Source organism: Pyricularia oryzae, chromosome 5 (genome assembly GCF_000002495.2).
Source record: "Pyricularia oryzae 70-15 chromosome 5, whole genome shotgun sequence".
NCBI classification, from domain to species: Eukaryota; Fungi; Ascomycota; class Sordariomycetes; order Magnaporthales; family Pyriculariaceae; genus Pyricularia; species Pyricularia oryzae.
In genome coordinates this window covers 4285097-4306347 of record NC_017852.1, presented here as the reverse complement: position 1 = coordinate 4306347, position 21251 = coordinate 4285097, and the positions used below count along the sequence as shown (strand labels likewise).

Here is a 21251-nt window from a genome sequence, read left to right as displayed (position 1 = left end):
TAAAGGTTTTGGGGATTTTAGTGGTTGTGGTCTGGCGAAACTAACTGCGCCCATGTGAAATGTGACATGTATAACACACACAAGACGTGTGAGCGAGGAGGGGTAGATACCTACCTAGCTTTGGCTCTGGAACTGTCAGATGTACATACATGCCTTGGGTGGCGTGGTAGGAGGGTTTGCTTTAATGCTCAATGCTATATCATCAACTGTTGTCATTATAGATTTGATGACAAACAAAGGTTGACCCATGAATTTTTGATGACGGCAATCGTTCGGTACGCGTTTTTTTACAGCGTTTGTACGCATATTTCCGTCCCAAAACATCTGCCTTCGGTCTTCAATCCGAACCGGCACAAGCACAAGGAAAAAAAGAACTGATCATCAGCGAAACCCCCAACGACCGGAGTTGGCCCGGAGAAAGACATGACAGCATGTAGCGAGCACCCCCGGCAAAGGGGATTAGTGTTTGCGAGCCGTACGAGGCAACTAACTGCCTTATCCGGTTAAACCGACAATTCGGCTGATTTATCTGGCAGCGTTCGGACCACGTAGCAAACCGTACCTATGTAGCACACCAAACTAGGTTCAAAGGTTTGCCGTGATGCTGGTACCGGTTATGGCTCAGAACCCTTTACGTAGTATCGCATATTACAAAGCCAAACTTTGTGCTGCAAATGAAAACAAGCACTCATTACTCTGACTATGAGTGCTTGAGAACATATATCACACAAGACAAATATTTTGCACCCACGTAGAATGAAGAAGACGGGCAGTTCGTAATATGTAAATATAGTCTCTGATAACGATGGAATCAGGAGACAAAAGGTGATGCTATGTACAATGTGGGTTACAAAATAAAGAAAAGGCTCCTCCCAATGAGATCCAAGATTGTTTTTCCCCTAATCCCATCCGCGGGATGGGTGGAAAAGATCATCCGGATTGTCTAGAAAGCCAACTACCCTGTTAGTATTCCAATTGTGCTTTTTTCGTAAAAGGTCTGTTCCAAGATGAATGCAACCAGAACTTACCAGCAACGAATGTGTCGAGGCATTTAGACCAGGAGCATGGCAACACCAGCAAGACCCAGAGCGGCGCCGGGAGCGACGTGGGCACCAGCGGCCTTCTTGGCAGGCGCGGTGGAAGTTGGGGTCGCCGATGTCTTGGCGGGAGTGGTGGCGGCGGCCTTTGATACCGAGGTGGTGGAGGCAGCCTGGACAGCCATGACCGAGGCGGCAGCGATGAAGATGGTGGAGAAGCGCATTTTGGCGGTTTTGGTTTGTTTGTTTGTTTGTTTTTTGTTGTCGAAAGAGACCAAGTGTTTTATTGTCTTGTGGGGGACGTGTGAGTGTGTTTTGGTTCGAGTCTTGTCTGAATCTGAGTGGCTGTTGGATGCTGGAGAAAGGAAAGAGAATTGATGCCAAAGAGAGGAGACTAACAGTCCTCTTATACTTGTTCATCTCCTAACAAAATCACCGAGCTCGCGGTGGATTCATCACCATTCGGGTAGGGCGATAGTCCCGACCGGCCCTCGAGCTACCTAGCTTTACCTAGGTAGGTAACCTCAGGAGCTGTACCATAGTAAACAGGGCATGGGTGTTTGGCGTCCTCCCTCTATGCTTGCTCTCCACCATCTCGGAGAAGTGCGCCGTGCAAATTCGCTCAGGGAACCAGGGTTGATGATGATGCTACCAGCGGGTAGCAACCAACGAACCGTCACACCATCCAACTCGCCCCCGCGGAGCCGCCATTGACAAGCTTCTCATCAACAGCTCAAGCATTGTGGGTCCATGTACCTGGGACCCGGGGAAGATGGTCGAGGCTTGCTTGGCGAAAGTGGTGCATGATGGGCGAGGTTACTATACTATGGTAGAGTGGTTCTCCACGAGTACGGTAGATATGTCTACCTCTTCCTAGGTAACAATAGTACCTGTGAATACCCAAAAATCACCAACAACTATTGCTCCTTCGTAGGCCAACTACTACAGACTAACAGCCCGGCTAGCCCTAGTTTTGGCCCTTAGTTCTAGAATAGCAATGACCTGATTTAGTCAGGAAAATGTTACAATAGATGGCGTCGCGTTCTCGTTGGACTCCATGGTTCCCGCGCCAGGCTTGCCCCTAGTCAGTAAACTTGTAGAACGCCTCGCGCAAATTGGATGGCAACTGTCGTTTAATATATTCGATCTGTGCTGAGTTGCATCCGCGATGCTATCTTTGTCCAGAGTTAGCCCCCGCGCCAAGGAAAATTAGACCGACACGCTAGAAATAGAACAGCCCCTCAGATGCTATAGATTACTTATTGGCAGCTGCTATATTTCTGAGAGCCCGCAAAGAAGGTTAATAGAGACTTTTTGGTTTGGTTGCTGGTGGTTGCATGCAGGCTGATTGAGAGAAGAGGGAAAAAAAAGGGGTCCTTGACCTTGACCGCTACCGCAGCATCTCGTATACATTGACGTCCCACATGAGAAAGAAGATTGGAAACGATCCGGTGTGGTCAAAGGACCCCGAAAAGAAAGAAAGAAAGAAAAAAGTGGAGGAAAGTCAAATGTTGTACCTGTATAGGGAAGGTACATGCTTGGTCTACGGCCTTGCACGACCCGAAATGACATGACGGGACGACACGCGTCTCGTTGGTGCAAGTGCACGCGGATATCATCCTTCACTACCTAGACTAGTAGTCTCTTTGATGTTTGTCGTCTATTCACTCTACTCTAGGCAAGTAGTTTGTCTCTGGGATGTGATTAGTTCTCGCCAAGGCAGTCAGATCCCGTCACATCGGAAGATCCTCGTCAATCCCTCGTTCGGCAGAGAAATGCTTGTCTTGACTCGGCGTGCCCTGGGCCTACGGTGCCTGTGCGCTCGCCCTTGTTTTGGGGGCGGTCCCTGTCGGAGTAAATTGAGGCAGGTGGGATGCGGGTCAGTCCAGTCAGGTCGCGCCTTGAAGCTTGTCAAGCAAGCCAAACAACGGCTTTGTTTCTAGTAGGGAACACCTGTCCCGGAAAGGCAGACTGGGGTTGGTTTGTTCGTTACTGTCCCAATGCGGGAAACAAAAACATACACAAAAACAGTAAACCACCAGTTAAAGTGCTTGAAGATGCATTGTATTACATGGAATGATGTGACTGCAAGGTGACATTCTGAGAGTGGATAGCGGCCTTGACTACTGCACTGCAAGAGCACAGTACCAAAAATGTTATGGTCAAGGCGGAATTGTGTACCATCAAGCAAATGACCATGGCCGGTGTTTACATCTGCCCTCTCGCTTGCTCCAGCAGGAGCCAAAAGAATTCTAGTGCTGGATTCGACATTTCCGTGGCCTTCAGCTGCCTTCAGCTGCCTTGAGCGACGCAGGTACCCGCCTTGTTCATTCTGTCGCGTGCCTGTACTGTACACCTTATCTGAGAAATAGGGGCTTGGTTCGTCTGCATTGTGGACCGCTAGCCCTGAAGGCTAGCGTCAACTACTACTATCAAACTGCCAGTGGTTGGCCTCTGACCCGCTTCGTTCCAAGATTGCAAGGAGAAGCTTTACAGTTGGTTGCTGACACGGCGGAGCAAGTCGCTTCGAGCGATGACCAGTAGAAAATAAATTCGATGCAGAGACGTTATTGCGCGGCATGTTCCGCCGACTCGCGCTGTAATCGCTTTGCGAAAGGACTAAATCAAAGCTACTTTAGCTCGATCAATTTCCAAAACGCATCGATTAGAAAACAAGGCTGCGGAAAGCTTGCTCTGTGCAATCCTGCCCCTTCCTCGTCCTCCATCAACCATTGTTTCCTCACCTGTCAGCACAAACTTTCGGGAGTCCGGGTTTCGGGCCAACAGCCCGGGTGGGTAACAGACATTGAGCATTGGTTTTGTCATCCATATACCCGTCTCGTTTTCCAAAAGTGGCGAATGGGTGCAGGATTTACTTGCCTATCCACTACCCAAAACTTGACCGTGGTCTCATATTCCAAACAAACAGGGCAGCTCGCGCTCTCGATTGCGACGCACAGATGTACAACTTGCTCACTCACTCTGTCGAGATGTCGTGTTCGCGAGCCTTGACAAACGCGAACTCTATTCCCGTTGTAGAAATGGTGCTGCAAAAAGTCTTCTAGCTAAGGCCAGCCAGCTTTTGTTTGCCATTGGAAACGCATGCCCAGAGCACGGCAGACAAAAAAGAAAAAAAGAAAAAAAGAAAAAAAAAAGCATTTTATTGTCCAAGTCTCGTACATCTTTAATCCACCCAGATGGATAGGCACGCACTATGATTTACAGGCAATCTTACAAACCATGTAGCCCTCAACCACCAATGGCTCAAATCTTGGCACCCTGCTTTCTCCTCCTCTCCTTTTCCCGATCCCTCAGCAGCCTTCTCAGGATCTTGCCACTGGGACTCTTGGGGATGGCGTCCATGACCTCCACGCCGCCCTTGATCCATTTGTACGACGCCTTGTGGTCGGCCACGTGCTTGGTGACAAGTCTCGCCATCTCCTCGTCAGAGGTGTTCTTGTACTCGGGAGACTTGACCACATAAGCCTTGGGAACCTCACCCGCCCGCTCATCCGGCACCTGCGTGACGGCAACGTCGGAAACGGCCGGGTGCGTCAGGATATGCGCCTCAAGCTCGGCCGGTGCCACCTGGTGGCCCTTGACCTTGATGAGCTCCTTGATGCGGTCGACGATGACGATGTGATCGTGGCCCTGGGGGGATTTGGTCACGTAGACTTCGTCGCCCGTCCGGAGCCAGCGGCCGTCGGCGTCGTGGACAAAAGTCTCGGCCGTGGCTTTTTCATTGTTCAGGTACCCGAGAACAACGGAGGGTGACTTTGAGATGACATGGTGTTAGTCTTGTCATTTCTTTCATGCTCTGTGCTATCCTTTCGAGTAGTGGGAAACTCACCTGTACCCAGATCTCGCCGGGCTTGTCGTGTTCAGTAATCTCCTTGCCAGACACGGGATCCATAAGCTTGGCGCGGACGCCGGGCACCAGAGACCCAGAAGACTTGGTCATGACGTCGTGCTCGCTGCTGGAGCAGACCACGACCGCACTTTCGGTGCATCCATAGGCCTGTGCGACGATCCATTTGGGATACGTCTTTGCCAGCTCGGCAATGGTCTCCTCTCCCAACGGGGCCGCCCCCGAATAGACGAAGCGCACGCTTGAAAGGTCGTACTTGGCGCAAACGTCTCCCTGTTGCAACATGGCGATGACCATGGGCGGGACGACTATCAGGTGCTCGATGCGGAACCTCTGGATTGCTTCGAGGTAGCTCTTGAGCTCAAACCTGGGCAGCACAATAATCTCGTCGCCACGCCAGGTGGCCGTATGTGCTACCACTACGAGCCCGTAGATGTGGCTCATTGGTAGCAGTCCCAACTCCACCTGCGTCTCGATACCCTTTTGCTTCCTGGCAACCGACTCGTAGGCCACATGCGAAATAATGTTGGTGATAATGTTGTAGTGGGAGATCATAACCGCCTTGGGAAGTCCCGAGGTACCGCTGCTGTAGTTGATAAAGGCCACCTGCCTCTTTCCTTGGCCCTTGACCCATTTGATCGGCTCCAACGGCTTAAGCTGTTTACCTTTGGTTATCAGGTCGTCGATGGTCGGGAAGGGCGCCTGCGCGATGGCGGCCTCGTCGCCCACCGTCGGCAGCAGAAAGATCCTGTCCCTCTTGAGCCCGGCGGCATCGGCAGCCTTGAGGGCCGTGGTGAGAAGTGAGACGCACGTGAAAATTACGCCGGTACCGGAGCTCCGAAGTTGATGCTCGAGCTCGTCGGCAGCATAAGCAGCATTGGCGGGGGTGACAATTCCATTGAGCTTGTGCGCGGCATACGCGGGTATGATGTAGTCGATGGTATTGATGGAAAAAATGGCAGCGACCTTGTCCCAAGGGGTCAGGTCATCGTCGGGAGCCCATCCGGTGCGCTGCGCCAGAGCGCGGGCGAGGTATTCGGAGCGGTGGTGAAGGTCTGCGGTGGTGTAGGTTCGGCCGGTCAATCCGCATGTGAACGGGTTTCGGGATTTATTGAGGGGTTGCCGGCCATGGCTCTCGTTAATCATAAACTCGTGGAGTGGGATTGAGTCTGGCGCATCCTGGGCTGTGGTTTTTTTTTGTTTGGTTAGACTTTGGTTTCAATTTAAGAAGCAAGATCAGGCTTGTTTTGCCTTGCCCTTCATGGGAAGGGAAAGCGACGGGGGGAAGAAGTAACTTGCTTAGTTCCGGCACCCACGAGGGGGGATAGAAAACCATGTTTGCAAGGCGAGCTAGGTGTGGTGTGGCCTGACAGTTGCAATTGATTCTCTCCACTTCGGCTAATGATTGAATCACCCAATATAGAGAACAGGAGCTCAAAATAGGTAACCGACAAGAATATAATTACAGCGCCGACACGAATTGGGGAAAATCGACTGTCTCAGACGCAACACATCCAAAAAACCTACAAGACGACGCGCCCAGGTAATGCCGAGCACAGCCGAACGCGCGCACGAACCCACAATGCCTCGCCCCGCTCACGTCAACGAATTCGTCTGCCCTCCATGTCTACCTTGCCAAAGCCAACGCATAGATTTATTTCTAATGTACAGTGTACACAATCAAAAGTAGCAAGGCGTCAAGGCAGAAACCCTCGAGCCCTCGTTTACTACTAATGTGGCATCCAACTCGCACTTTTTTCCGAGTCATATTTTCCCACTTTGCAGACCCTGAAAGCTGGGAAGCTGGATTGGGGTATGACGTGACGACGTAATTTATGCGCGCGGAAAAAGAGGGGGGGGGGGGTCGCAGTCTGCACGCAAAAATACAAGTCACGCAAAAAAAAGTGCGGGAGCAAATCGATGCAAGATAAGGTAGGGTCCCCGTAGTACGAGGCCCATAATTACTTTTTCGATTCCCCAAGGGTCCCCCCAAAACCCGATGCGCCGGCTACGGCAGTTCCCAATTGGGATAATACCATTCACTTTGCCGAAACCTCCAAAAAAAGAAAAAAACATCTACCGGTGGAATCGGCTGTACATTGTACACCGGCAACAATAATTTTAGTACCAACTAGTAGCAGATGTAGATCCGATTTCATTTCGGGAAATAAAGAGATAAGCTAAGCGACATTTCTTTTTTGGAAAAGGTATCATCCGTTATATCAACGGCACAGGGCACAGAAAAGTCCAAAAAGACTTGGACTTGGCATCTTTTGATCTTGATGAAGGTGGCAAAGACCTTGTGTTTGCTTTGGCTCGTCTCAAGGCAAATACAGGAAACATGACCGTCATGGTAGATACCCCCAAGGGGAAAGCTCCCGAAGAGTTATCACCAATCCTCAACACTAATACCGAGTCCCCACAGCCGACTAATACACAAGCATCACCCAACCCCAACCCAAAAGCCACCACAACTAGTTCTAGTCCAGACATCAACGATGCCGCAGAAGACCCCTTCACCCTCAACAATGACTACGCCTACACGCCGCGCAAGAAGCTGCGCGTCGTCACCATCGGCGCCGGCTTCAGCGGCCTGCTGATGGCGCACAAGTTCCAGCACCGCTTCCGTGAGATGCGCGAGCTGGTCCAGCACACCATCTTTGAGGCCCTGCCCGAGGTCGGCGGGACGTGGCTGGTGAACAACTACCCGGGCGTCCAGTGCGATGTTCCCGCCCATATTTACGCCTTCCCCTTTGATCCCAACCCAAACTGGGATCGTTTCTACGCCTCTGGGGCAGATATCCTCGCGTACATCAAGGCCACCGTCAAAAAGTGGGGCCTCGACAGGGACCTGCACCTCAACACCCGCGTCGTCGGCGCCAGGTGGCTCGAGGACCGGGGGCAGTGGCACCTGACCGTGTCCCACGCCGGTGTCGAGCGCGACGAGTACTGTGATATCCTCGTCTCGGCTCAGGGAGTGCTTGTGCACGAGAACTGGCCCAATATTCCTGGTCTGCGCGGCGAGGGGGCCGTTTTCAAGGGTCACATCACGCACTCTGCCCGTTGGGACCACGAGTACGATTACAGCAATAAACGCATAGCCGTTATCGGCAACGGGGCCAGCGGCATCCAGATTCTGCCGCAGATGGCCAAGCTGCCCGGCACCACAGTGACAAACTTCATCCGCGGCCCTTCTTGGGTCTACTACCGCGCCCCGCCGTCCAAGCACCTGGGCCGGGATATTGAGGATTTGAACCCACAGTACACAGAGGAGGACAAGGCCAGGTTCCAGGATCCGGAAAAACACCTCGAGCACAGAAAGAGCATCATCTCGACGACCAACAGGTCGTTTTACATTCTCATCAAAGGCGAGAACAACAAGGCGGCTATGAAAGTGGCCGCTGCACAGATGGCGGAAAAGCTGAACCACGACGAGAGGTTGTGCGAAATGCTAATCCCCAAATATGAAATGGGTTGCCGGCGCATAACGCCGGGGCCGGGATACCTCGAAAGCTTTAGCAAACCAAACGTGCACTTGACCAACAGTGCCGTGGTTAAGGTTACGGAAAATGCCATACATACTGCCGATGGCCAGGTCCACGAGGTGGATGTCAGTAAGTATACCATAACCCCTGAACCTCTGACTCGAGTGGCCAAAAGGAGAGACAAAAAGCAACAAGTCACTAATCTTGTCTCGCAAAAACACCAGTCATCTGTGCAACAGGCTTTGACGTCTCCCACTGTCCGCGGTATCCCATTTTCGGCCAAGATCAAACTGTTGACCTCGCCACCCGCTGGAAGGACTCTCCGGATAGCTACCTGAGTGTCGCCGTCCCCAAATACCCCAACTTCTTCCTCTTCATGGGCCCGCGGTGCCTGGGAGGTGCCGGCTCGCTCGTCGAGTCGCTCAACTGGACCGGCGACTACATCGCCAAGTGGGTCCGGAAGATGGCGATCGAGGACATCAAGTATGTCCACCCCAAGCTCGACAAAACGCTTGATTACATGCGTTATGGCGACGAAATGCACAAGCGACTCGTTTGGAGCGGCGGCTGCTCCAGCTGGTACAAGCGCGGCACCAAGGACGGCAAGGTGACTGCCTTGTTTGGCGGCGGAGTGCAGCTCTTCCTACGGCTGCTTAGCGAGATTCGAGCCGAGGACTTTGAGATTGTCTACCGGACGCAGAATCCCTGGCGGTTTCTGGGCAATGGCTTCATCGAATGGGAGTTTCAGGATGGCGTTGACCTGTCATGGTATGTCGAAAAGGCCGAGGATATGGACGGCGAGGTCGCAAATGACAATATCCCCCCTGTGACCAGGTGGGTGAGGACGTGAATGGTCCAAACTTGCCTCATGAAGCAAGCGCCAGGGCGGGCGCAGGGCTGAGGAATTCTTTTTTCTTGACAAAAGCCCGATAAATCGCCCAACTAATATTCACGAAAGGAGAAAAAAAAAGTGCAAGGGGTTTAATGGACGTTTCGGGGGAATGTTTGACAGTTGAGATGAACATATGTAGCGAGCGAGGCATGGCATAGCGATATGACATTAAATCTATTGAAAGAGAAGCATTTGTTCGGTGTCGAGTTCATGTCATCAGAAGGAGCCAGAATACAAAATGGGCTAATCCCAAAAAAGAAAAAAAAGAAACAGTGCGTTTACACGCCGAATTCAGGCATCCCAAGGTCGGCAAACTCCAAACTGCCGTAGCCAAAGGGGTCTAGGAGACCCGCCATATACGAGTCCCTATCTTGGAACAGCATGTTGTCGGGCGTGGGCATCCTGGTCGCGTCCCTTGGCTCCCTCCTAATCGGCAGCAGAGTGGCGGCTATGCCGCTCGTGTCCCGTGTCACAAATGGGAATAGACTCTCCCACTTGTCCAGCTCCGGCAGCTCATCACTCATCACCGGCGTGATCCTGTGTTCAGATTCCGGTACAACTGCTTCGGGAACAGACACGGCGCTCGGCTGCCGGCTTTGTGCATGCATTTGATGCTGCTGCGACCGTAACCTGTCAAATCCGTTCCGAATAATCTTGGCCGATCCCCACATGATTTGCAGCTGGTCCACCGTGGCAGTGATGATGTCCAGCCCAGCAGTTGCCTCGGCAGCTATGCTTTCGATGCGGGTGGCTTGGAGCAAAGCTATAAAGGCTGAGCCCGTATACCAACATGTGATTGCTGGCAGGTATCTGGAATCACCTCTCGCAAGTATGTCGCGCAAGATTCTTGCCGTGCAGCTCGCAGCCAATATCGCGGCTGGAAGAGCCTGTGGCACAGGAGCACGGGCAGATTTGCGAAGGTGCAGAACGATAATGCTCGTGAAATATGGCAAGTGTAGCAAGTGAATGTCCCTGTCAAACGAGGACGCGGGAGTCGTTCCTGTTTGTATCGGCAGAACCAGATGAGGTGGCAAGGACTTGACCCAACTGACTAGCTCACGCCTCAGGTGTAAGGGGAAGGGCTCGGTTGGAGAGGCGCGGGTGAGCTGCTTGGCCATGCGACCCATGATCCCACAAAGCCTAACCCAATAGATAAATATTTCTCCTTTTCGCTGAATCGTCGGATCGGGTGGGAAGTCGTGCAGGGTGCACTCTTGTATATTGCAATCCTCTGGGTCGATGACGGCCGGCTTGCTCTGACATAGAGCTGTGAGCCTCTCCCTCGCAAATGCAGTCCACCAGATGCGTCGGCGGATGCTGATCTCGGGACGGTATGGTACTGCTGATGCGGGGGCTGGGAAGTAATGGCCTCCGACAGAGAGCAGCGCCTGGGCGTGGGCAATAGGTGATGCGTCGTCTTCTGGTGGGTCTTTTGGTGCTTGAGTTTCCCGATGTATATTCATTTGCTGTGCTTGACGGATGATGACGGTTTGCCACCACCAGCTAGAGTGACGGTGGATCATGGTGGGTGGTTTCTTTGCCCACCAGTAAAAAAGCGACACGGCCTGCAGTGTTGTCAAGGGATCAGGCTCCTCGTCGTTGTAAAACATGGTGGTGGCGGCCTTGTAGTAGGCTGCCGGTCCATCGTGTGGGAGAAGCGGCGGCCGTATGTGACTTGCCGCCAAGGCAACGGCATTGGCCAGCAACGGCGACCGCGCAACTTCTCGTAATAATGTGTCGGGGTCGAGTACGGGACACCATGTGAAGCAATACTCGCTGTAGGTTTCGGCAAATATCTCGTGCAGCTCTCTTTGTTGAAATGCGAGGGTATTGTGGTGGGGATGGCCTAACGCGGCCTCCTGTTCCTGTTCTTCGACATCTATATCTTGCTCTGGGCCGTAAACCTGGAGAAATCCAGTGTCCAGGTCGCTTGCGGTTCTACCAGTTCGTAATTCGTGGCCGGTATCGCCGGTGCGCGTGGTGCGAAAGGATTCGGGGCTGTGGTTTGATATGTAGGAGGGGCAGGTATTTGGCAAATTATGGCGAGCTTGGCTGAAATGAGACGACGGGGGAGTGCGGAGGTCAAGATGCGCTTCGCTGACGACCGACCGTCTTCTGTATTCTTCGGGCGGCCGCGCTGGTTGTGAAGTCGCCGCCGCCGGCGTTGTTGTTGGGTTATTTGTCGTTGGGTTGGTCGTTTTCCTCCTTCGTTTCGAGTGTCGCACATCACATTGCCGGTTGGCGCCATCGCAAGCGGTGCATCGTTCCTCGCCTTGCGCTAGTCGTTTTTGAAGATCGCATTTTATCTTTTTTGCGTGGCAGGCGGAGCATACTTGTCTGCAGAGGAAACAGGGTTAGCCGAATGATCTTTTTAGTTCTAAATCAGTTAATTTAACGGCAGTCTTTCAAGGGACAATAACTCTGCACGCTTCCTCTTGGGATTGCTTCCTCCTTCAACCTGCAGCCAGTCTGTAATGATGGTCTCCATCGTGGCAAAGAAGCCAAGAAAAAACAGGTCGCAAACATAGCGCAGAGTAAACATAGCGCAGAGTTCGACAAGTGATACTGTAGATAGCCGGGGGGGTTTGATGATTGCCAAACCGGCATTCCAACCCTGGGTCCCTGAAATTTAGTTGCCGCAGGCAGTCACCAGTTATGTGGGCGGGTGGACTATTTGTGGAATCAGAGATTCGGCAGACGTTGAAGGCTAGCGAAACAGAGTTGCGCATTAGCGTGACAGTACCCCGCACCTTAAATGCTACCCGCAAAAAAATCATCGCCAAGCCTCTGTGCGATTTGATCTTGGTGGGGTGGCTCTGAATCGCGCAACAAACATACGTCCAATTTTAGCTTGCAATCGGTTTTTCATTGGAGGTTACAGCAAGAGATTGCTAGAACTGGAGCGTAAGGTTTAGCAGACAGGCGCGTACGAGGCTAGATAAGCTGCCAACCCCGGTCAAGTGTCTTGGGGAATCTTTGTAAGAACCTTTTTCTCCATCTCGGCATTCCGGTACTCAAGGTCCAAGCTTTTTCTTTTTTTTTGTGTGTACTCTTTTTCTTTACCGAGAAAAACTTAGGCAAAACAAGCACTGTAGCCGTGACATGGGCATCCCGAATCGTTTGTGCTTGACAAGACACCACGCTACTTTGATTTCTGACTACAAGTTATTGATAGCTGCCTGCATTTGGTCTCCACAATAGCTATGGAGACTTGGAGAGATCGAGAGATCTCATAGTACCCGGTGGGTTTCACACGATACCCGTAGGTGGAACGTTGAAGGTGATGCGAAAACCACCCCGACATATATACCAGCATTTATTTGTATGCCAAGAGCGCTCCATCGGCAACGCTCCCTGTAATGGTGGGCACTCTCCAAAAGTCCAGCATTCTCAACAACGTCGTATCTGCAGACCGGCCCGCCGTTCTCGTGGTGGGGGACGCGGGGGCCTCAACCAAACAAATGTAGTTCCGCCGGCTAATATCTGACGACATCAGCCCATTATTAAGTCGGGATTAGATAATCCGATGGACCGACTCCTCGTGAGGGGATGCTCGACTGGGCTGGGCAGACGTCGGGCTATATGGGGACCTCGCATGCCTCCGCAAAGTCCAATGGGAGTCTGATGCTCCGCTTTCCTCCATGCTCGGGCTCCCGCGTTGTGTCATTTGAGATACTTGAGCGGCAAGGATGGCAGCGACGCTACTGAGATTTGCTCTTTTTTCTCTCCTCTCTGGAGCGGTGGCAGCCATGGACTCCACGCTGGCGAACTCGGCCGCCAACCCCCTCAGGCTGTGGCAGACCACTGCAGGCGTTACGTACAACGACTCGTTCCTCATCGGCAACGGCCGCCTCGGCTTCTCACTGCCCGGAAGCGCCCTGACGGAGGCCATAACGCTCAATGAGGATTCTTTCTGGTCGGGTGGAAAGATGGACCGCGTCAACCCAGACGCCGCCGCCAACATGCCCCAGATCCAGCAGCTGATTACCCAGGGCAGAATCGAAGAGGCCGCAACGCTTGCCGGGATGGCGTACAAGGGCCTACCGGACTCGGTAAGACACTACGACTGGCTCGGCCGACTACATCTTGCGATGAAGGGACCGGCAGGACAGGCGGGGAATTATGAACGGTGGCTGGATGTTGGTGAAGGCTTGGCTGGTGTTGATTACACCCTCAATGGTACCGCTTTCAGCCGCGAATACTTGGCCAGCTTTCCAGACCAGATCATTGCCGTCCGGATGAAGAGCAATCAAAGCGGGTCGATCTCTTTCACGCTGAGCCAGTCACGCGGCAGCGGTCTGAACAGATTTCAGGACTATACGACAAGCCTGGACGGCGACACGATTCTCATGGGTGGTGGGAGCATGGGATCTGATGCGATAGTCTTTTCATCAGGGGCAAAGGTGACAGTATCGGGAGGCTCCATCAAGACGATTGGTGAGACCATTGTCGTTAGCGACGCTGATTCGGCAGTGATATACTGGACTGCTTGGACCACCTACCGCAAGCCCAAGGAGCAGCTGCGCGAGTCGGTGCTGGTGGATCTTCGCACAGCTGCTGCGAAGGGTTATGACGCCATTCGATCTGAACATGTCAAGGACTACCAGAAGTTGGCTGGCCGGGTTGATCTCAACCTGGGAATGTCTTCCAGCGAGCAAAAGAGCAAGTCGACGGCACAAAGGCTGCGCGGCATGTCGCAGGCCTTTGACCCCGAGATGGCCACGCTGTACTTTTACTTTGCCCGATATCTTTTAATCGCCAGTGGGAGGCCGGGGACTTTACCAGCGAACCTACAGGGCATTTGGAACACCGACATTTCTCCACAATGGGGCTCCAAGTATACCGTTAACATCAACCTGCAGATGAATTATTGGCCGGCGTTGCTGACGAGTTGAGTGCCCTTGGCCTTTTCTTTTGCTCGCTCCTCGGTATCTCCCTGCTTTTTGCGTATTGGTTTCAATGCCGCAGCCATCTATTGACAATTGGCACAGACATGCCCGAGCTGCACCATTCCCTGCTGGACCACCTCAAGATAATGCACGAAAATGGCAAAGACGTCGCCCGCCGAATGTACAATGCGTCGGGTTCCGTATGCCACCACAACACGGACCTCTGGGGCGACTGCGCGCCGCAGGACAACTACGCCGCTTCGACTTTCTGGCCGACCGGTCTGGGCTGGCTCGTAACGCATGTCTATGAGCACTACCTCTTTACCGGTGATGAACAGGTACTGAGGGACTACTATCCGGTGCTGCGGGACTCTGCTCTTTTCTTCCTCGACTTCCTCACAGAATACCAGGGCCACCTTGTCACGAATCCCAGCGTGTCCCCTGAGATCCAGTACTACCTCCCCAACAGCACAACGAGGCAAGGGGTGGCCCTGACGTTGGGCCCCACGTGCGACAACTCCATCATCTGGGAGGTGTTTGGACTTGTATTCCACGCGACTGAGATCCTGGGCAACGTCGAGGGAAAGGAGTTCCAGGATCGCCTCATGTCAGCGCGTGCTCGCCTGCCCCCGCTTCGCAGGGACCAGTATGGCGGCCTCGCCGAGTTCATCCACGACTACACGGAAGACGAGCCCGGTCATCGGCACTTTTCGCAGCTGTTCGGCCTCTTCCCTGGCAGTCAGATCACATCTTCTACCAGCCTGCCCTTCGAGGCGGCCAGGCGCTCGCTGGCAAGGCGGCTGGGCAACGGCGGTGGCGACACGGGCTGGTCGCGCGCTTGGTCGATTGCGCTGGCCGCGAGGCTTTTTGATGCGGATGGCGTTGCCAAGTCGTACAACCACCTCTTGGTAAACTTGACATACCCAAACTCCATGCTTGATATCAACGCCCCGTCGGCATTCCAGCTGGACGGCAACTATGGCGGAGTGACCATTGTCGAAGCTATTGTTCAGAGTCATGAGCTGGTGACGGCCGAGGGGACTGCGGCAACCCTGGGAGACGACACAAGCGCGCACCATCTCATAAGGCTGCTACCTGCTCTACCGCGACAGTGGGCGGCGAATGGAGGAGGGCATGCCAAGGGTCTATTGACGAGGGGCGGATTCCAGCTAGATGTGCTCTGGGATGACCAGGCGAGGTTGACGAATGCGACTTTGACCAGCCTCAATGGGAACACCGTCTGGGTTACTTTGGGAGCCACTCCGCTGGGGCAGGTCAACGGTACCTCTGCTGCCATCGAGGTAGATGGCCATGGAAACGGGATATTTGTCAAATTGCCGTCGGAAAAGGACAAGACGTACGTTGTCAAGAGGACTCGGGAATAAAAAAAAGGGGACGACGATATGCACACAGGAATACACAAAAGTGCAGATGGAAGTCAAGCTTGATTGTCTACGTTTTTCTACAGAAAGGAAAAAGTCGGATGATATTCTACAGAGAGCACTTGTACTGTTTTGAGCAGTTAATTGCACTGCTTACCGTGTGAAATGGCAGGTTGCTCTACCGCCCAAGGCCGTGCCTCTGGCAATAAGAACACATTATTGACAAGTTGTCGTGGTTTGGTCGACCGCATGGACAAATGCGAGTATCACGCGGCGCCACCAAGCTGGCACGGTACGGGTTGGTGCCACCGAGGACAGGAGTGCCGGTGTACCAAGTGGGGATGGGGTAAGGGGTAGCCCTGGACGCACCCGAGTTGGAAAGGTCAACCACGGGCCGATATGGTGTCGTCGATGGAGATTTGGGCATTCCCGGACCGAGAGCGGGTCGGGAAGCCTCTTCCGTGCAAGCGCGGCACATGGTCATTGACGACAGCCTCAACTTGCCGAGGCCGCACTTGGGGCAAGTCTTGTACCTTGAGCCGAAAGCATCCCTGTTTGAGGGCTTGGGGCTCTTGGGGCGGGCAGGGACCTCGGCGGATCGGCGGTGGCTGCGGGTTGAAGCGTGTGATCTGCTGGATGGCCGGCCATGACCAGATTGTGAGCTGCTAGATGGTTGACCATGACCAGATCGCGAGGTAGGCCTGGCTGGGGCCTCGAACAAGTTCTGGGTCGTTGAAGTGGGTGGATGCATGCCGGATACGGACTCCCTGCGCCCACTTCGTGAGGCAGACCTCGTTGGAGGCTCGGCAGGAAACGCAGACATGGATGTGGGTGGATACGCACCGAAAAGAGAATCCCTACGAGCGCTCCGTGATGCAGACCTAGCCGGAACCTCGGAATCGTACGCAGACATGGACGTCGGTGGATATGTACCGGAAACAGATTCCCTCCGTCCGCTGCGCGAGACAGACCTAGCCGGAGGCACGTCGTCATCATACCCAAACATCGGAGGCTCGTCGTCATACGCAGGCGTGGGCGTGGGTGGAAACAGATCCGAGGCAGCCATCGGTGTGGGTGGAAACAGATCGGAAAAGGACTCCCTGCGTCCGCTTTGCGAGGTAAAACTAGACGGAAGCTCCGAATCATAGGCAGCCATGGACGCGGGTGGATACATACCCGACAAAGATTCCCTGCGGCTGCTACGTGAGGCAGGTCTGGCTGCAGGCTTGGCTGCAGGCTCAGCGGGATACGCCGGCATGGACGTAGGTGGGTAGGCACTCCGCGACGACTGGGCCGACGAGCGATGGCCGCTTCGAGAAGAAGAACGCGCTGCAGGACCCGACGAGACTGCAGGCATGGACGTCGGTGGGTAAGCACTCCGCGACGATCGCTGAGAGGTCTTGGAAGACGACCCAGCTTTCTTGGCGGACGAGCGTTGGCCGCTGCGAGAGGAGGAGCGGACTGGATCCGAAGCGAGTGCAGACGAGGGCGGGGGGTAGTAAGGCTGTCCGAGGTATGAAGTGCGACTCTGACCACTCCCAGACGAGGTGCCTGGACGTGGCGCCAGTCCAATGGAAGCTGGATTCGCATACACAGGCGCAGCCGAGCCGCTCGGCTGCTCGTAGTTTGGCTGGTCAGACCCGTAATACCCATAGTCGTCGACATTGAAGCCCATGTACGGATTGTATGACATGTTGATGTTGATGAGGTTGAGTCTTGGTGCGGTTTTGGAGGTCTGGTAGCAAATGATTGCCATGTGTTGGATTTACAAACATACATACTGAGTACACCGGTCTTTTTATCTTGATGAGTAGAGTCTCTAAAAGACATTGGCAGCGGGATTGCTGGAACAGTTTGCAACCCACAACGCATCATTTCCTGCAACATAGTCATTGTTCTCAACTTCGGCCCCGAAGTTCTTTGTGTTTATTGTCGTGTTGTCGTATTGTGCGATTTGTCAAAGCCCCAACTGGGCAAGCGCTTGGTTGGAGTCGCCAAGACCGAGTCCTTTATGTATGGTTGGGGGCAGAGACGCAATCCAAGCTGTGTTACCCAGCAATAGTCACAAGAGCCCCTTTTACTTGTCCAATACTTGGTGGCAACTGTCAACTTTGCATATTAAGACACCCTTTTACACATCTCGAGAGGAAATTAGGGACAATAATATGCGAGTAAGCGACCAGGTCGGGCCATTTTTCGCTCTTGTTTTCGCCCGTGTAACCACCCCCCAAATATTTCCGTGCAGTTCCAGGCCACGTTGGGGGCAGGAAATGCGGACTTTTTCACCAGAAGAAAGATTATTAGGGTGTTGCTGCAGCCTTGCCTCCTGAAATTCCTATATTCTCTGCTGGCCCTGGAGTTTTCTTTTTTTTCGCAGACATGGAGCTGCCGTGTTTCTTTTTCTCCAGATTGTTACCCTATTGACGAGCCACTTATTTGCCCGCTTTGTTAGTACAATCAGGAGACCCAGGTAAATTACCTGGGCAACAGGTGTCTAGCTGGGACAGACGCAAAATGGCCATACCACAGCCAGCAACTCCCATTCGTCAGGGGGCGGACGACAGCTCCAAGCAGGTTTACGAGCGTCTGGATGTGTACATTCAGCCCTTGGTCAAAGACCGATCGCATGAGGCGCCCGAGCCAGCCCTACCACAATACCATCATTCACAAGGAAACGACCCCAATCATCAGCAGCAGTATGTACACCACAACTACCAAGCACATCCACAGTATGCTTCAGTCCCCAGTAATTCTTCTGGGGCCGCATCCACGGACCCGGTCACTGGCTCGAACTCCAAGATTTCCAGATCAAAAAAAGGGTGGCCGGAGCAGGTCGGGATGGCTTGTATCCATCCTGGCTGCTGTGTGTGCGGCTCTGATCGCAGCCACCATCACCGGAGTTGCCGTGTGGAAGGCGACCGAGTGCAAAGGCAGTTTGGGGACGTGTGAGGGCGGCGGTGGTGGTGGAGACGGCGGCGGACCCGGTGCATCTCCTCCCGCTGAAGACATGCCCACCGGCGGCGGACCCCGAAAGGCGATCCGCCCAGCCTCGGGCCTTGCCGCTATCGGATGGAGGGTCAAAGACGAGACCTTTATCCAGCTTGTCTACCAGGACTCCGACGATAACCTCAGGACGAGTTGGTTCTCGTCCCTGTGGTCCAACTGGACTGCTCCCAGAATTGTCCCACTAGTGAACAAAGATGCCCACCAGCCCAAGTCTGGAACCCCTTTTGCCGTAAGCACGCTTTGGCGATGGTCAGGTGTGGTATGTAAAATCATCCCTCCGTCCTTTCCTCCCGGACCGCCTACTTTCAGGCTTTCAGGTCAAAGAATTACGCTAAAACCAAAACCAAAAACCAAAAACCAACACACCCTCTCTCGCATAGGAAAATGAATGGGAGGCCCAAAACCAAATGAACTACCTCTCCCCTACCGGCATCGTTCTGGGCTACAACTTCCGCCTGGTCTGGCCCCTGGGCTTACCCGACAGCATCACACAGAAGAGCTACAGCGCCTCGCCAAGCTCCAACCTCGCCTCCCTGTGGCCGTACAACTTTTACCAAGCCGGCAGCGAGATCAGGCAGGTGCAGGATGCAAGCGCCGCCAACGTCAAGCTGGAGGGCCTTTCCGACGCCGCGGGCGCCACCCCCTTGCTCGCGCTCCCCGTCGGCGCGACGCGCAACCCGGAAGAGCTGCGCCTCTTCTACCGCAACGGGAACGGCACGCTCTCGCTCTTTGAGCGCGACTCCCGCGGCAGCAGCACAGGCAACAGCGGTGCCCTGGCCGTCGACATTCCCGCCGGCGCCGGGCTCGGGGGCTTCGCGACGGCCCGAAAGTCCAGCGGGCCGGGCATCAACACGTTTGTGCTGTGGCAGGACGCTCTGCAAAGGGAAAACGGCGGCATCAGGATCATGTCGCAGACGGACGGCGAGGGCGAGTGGAGGGGCCCGGTTTCCGACCCGGTGTTTTCGCGCGCCGACATCAATACACGCATCGCTTGCGTCAACGAGGGCATGGGGGCGGTCAACAACGATGCCACGCAGACCAACGTCCGGTTGTCAAACAGCAGAGACTTGAACAGGTGTTATTTTCAGGCCGAAGGCGGAAGGCTGAAGCAGGTACGCCATGACGGGAAGAAATGGATCGACTTGGGGTTTGTGCCAATGTAGTAATGATGTCATGTGGGATTGCCTGTCGATGATTGATTGTCTAGTGTGTTATTAATTTATATAAGAAAAGCTATTTATGTACTCTGATGTATCCACCAGCCCCATCATTTCCCCCCGATGTTCCCGTCTATTATGAGGCGCATTGCCCGTCTGTTTCGTGATATTATTGTAGTCCATCCGCATTTCACGCCTACCCTCCAAAGCCTCAGTTCGCAACACACTTGATCTCGTAGACATTGTCATGGTTCCACCCATCGGTCGGCTGCAGCTCGGCGAGATCAGTGCACATGGACACAAAGCTGACGGTCACGCAACCCTCGGGGGCGCTCTGGCCCGCCCCGACGGCCCGCGGCATCATGACCGAGACCGGGCCCGTGCTGGTGGGCAGGTCGCGCCGGCAGACGGCCCAGGTACCACCGTACAACGCCGGCGCCAGGACGGGGATGCCGTCGGCGCGCTTGGCGACGGCCACAAAGTTGTCCTGGTCGCTGTTGCGGAACGAGACCACGTACTCGCCGTCCGCGACCTCGCGGTCCGCCCGCACCGTCATCGACAGCGGGAACGCCCCGGGGATGTCGTACTTTAGCGTCTGCTCGTCGGCCAAGGTCCCGTTGATGTAGAACGTCGGGTTCTGGGTCTTGTCCCGGCTGCGGGGCTCGATCACGGCGGCGTAGAAGCCCGTCGCCACGCGCCGCAGGCTCAGGACCCAGGCGTTGCTGGCCGCGTTCTCCGGGTCCATCTCGCGCAGGTCGCCGTCCACGGCGAGGAAGAAGCCCTTGCCTGGGATGACGGATGGGCCGCCTGCCATCCGGTTGACCAGCGGAGAGGCGGCGGCCAGCCCGAAGGCGACGGTGGAGATTATTGCTGTTGAGAAGCGCATTTTGAGTGTTGGGGTTGGTTGGTTTTTTTCGTTGTTTCGTTTTTGTCGCTTCGTTTTTGTTGCTTCGTTTTTGTTGCTTCGTTTTTGTTGCTTCGTTTTTGTTGCTTCGTTTTTGTTGCTTCGTTTTTCTCTTGTAATCGTAAACACGTGATGGAAAGCTCAAGTTGAGGTTGTAGTGGTAAACGAAGCTGTCTGAGTGTCTGAGTATGACGTTTTGTTGTTAAGATAATCGAGCAGCTTGCCCGACCTTTTATATCCCGTTCCAGTTATGGCATGAAATCGGCTATGCTTATCCCCGTGCGGCCAAAGTGGTGACAGTTTGAATGGCGTGAGTGTCTTATTTTTTCTGAGATGCAAAATGGCACAGAACCAACGCTACTTGCTGCATGGAACCTGACGTCGACGCGATACGAGCCACACAAAAAGCCGCAGCAGAATTAAATGTCTCTCTTGCGCTCAACTAGCTGCAATTGAATTCACTGACAGTGACGAGTCCTGACGTAGACTGGAGCCCACTACGTTGCAATGCAGGTCCAATCGACCGAAATTCCAGTCGGCGGTAACGCTGGCACAATACGGCTAGCGCGGGTTCGGCCTTGTGCGATGGAGAAAAAAAAAAGATGATTTTCGATAAGGTTGCTAGCCGATG

General features: G+C 54.0%; 7 protein-coding genes across 7 annotated transcripts; 3 read left to right on the top strand and 4 right to left on the bottom strand.

The window, feature by feature from the left end:
• Positions 1-1051: 1051 nt before the first annotated feature.
• MGG_00047 (uncharacterized protein) lies at positions 1052-1542 on the bottom strand (the record flags this gene model as incomplete). The annotated part of the gene is made up of 1 exon (XM_003719049.1): positions 1052-1542. Exon 1 carries the CDS (start codon positions 1259-1261, stop codon positions 1052-1054), a length of 210 nt encoding a protein of 69 aa, XP_003719097.1. The 5' UTR covers positions 1262-1542.
• A 2618-nt stretch (positions 1543-4160) lies between these two features.
• Positions 4161-6213, bottom strand: MGG_11685 (4-coumarate-CoA ligase 2). The gene is made up of 2 exons (XM_003719048.1): positions 4888-6213; positions 4161-4811 (listed from the first exon to the last, which is right to left on the bottom strand). The coding sequence occupies exons 1-2, from the start codon at positions 6049-6051 to the stop codon at positions 4302-4304; spliced, it is 1674 nt and encodes a 557-aa protein (XP_003719096.1). The 5' UTR covers positions 6052-6213; the 3' UTR covers positions 4161-4301.
• Positions 6214-7100: 887 nt separating this feature from the next.
• On the top strand, positions 7101-9274 carry MGG_00048 (uncharacterized protein). Its single transcript, XM_003719047.1, has 2 exons — positions 7101-8519; positions 8615-9274. The coding sequence occupies exons 1-2, from the start codon at positions 7247-7249 to the stop codon at positions 9238-9240; spliced, it is 1899 nt and encodes a 632-aa protein (XP_003719095.1). The 5' UTR covers positions 7101-7246; the 3' UTR covers positions 9241-9274.
• A 286-nt stretch (positions 9275-9560) lies between these two features.
• MGG_00049 (uncharacterized protein) lies at positions 9561-11770 on the bottom strand (the record flags this gene model as incomplete). The annotated part of the gene is made up of 2 exons (XM_003719046.1): positions 9561-11619; positions 11703-11770. The coding sequence occupies 2 exons, from the start codon at positions 11768-11770 to the stop codon at positions 9561-9563; spliced, it is 2127 nt and encodes a 708-aa protein (XP_003719094.1).
• A 1087-nt stretch (positions 11771-12857) lies between these two features.
• Positions 12858-17557, top strand: MGG_00050 (uncharacterized protein). Its single transcript, XM_003719045.1, has 2 exons — positions 12858-14172; positions 14274-17557. Exons 1-2 carry the CDS (start codon positions 12972-12974, stop codon positions 15554-15556), a joined length of 2484 nt encoding a protein of 827 aa, XP_003719093.1. The 5' UTR covers positions 12858-12971; the 3' UTR covers positions 15557-17557.
• Positions 17558-18014: 457 nt separating this feature from the next.
• Positions 18015-19722, top strand: MGG_11684 (uncharacterized protein; the record flags this gene model as incomplete). The annotated part of the gene is made up of 3 exons (XM_003719044.1): positions 18015-18299; positions 18361-18818; positions 18940-19722. Exons 1-3 carry the CDS (start codon positions 18068-18070, stop codon positions 19720-19722), a joined length of 1473 nt encoding a protein of 490 aa, XP_003719092.1. The 5' UTR covers positions 18015-18067.
• A 205-nt stretch (positions 19723-19927) lies between these two features.
• MGG_00052 (uncharacterized protein) lies at positions 19928-20602 on the bottom strand (the record flags this gene model as incomplete). Its single annotated transcript, XM_003719043.1, has 1 exon — positions 19928-20602. One exon carries the CDS (start codon positions 20600-20602, stop codon positions 19928-19930), a length of 675 nt encoding a protein of 224 aa, XP_003719091.1.
• Between the last annotated feature and the right edge of the window lie 649 nt (positions 20603-21251).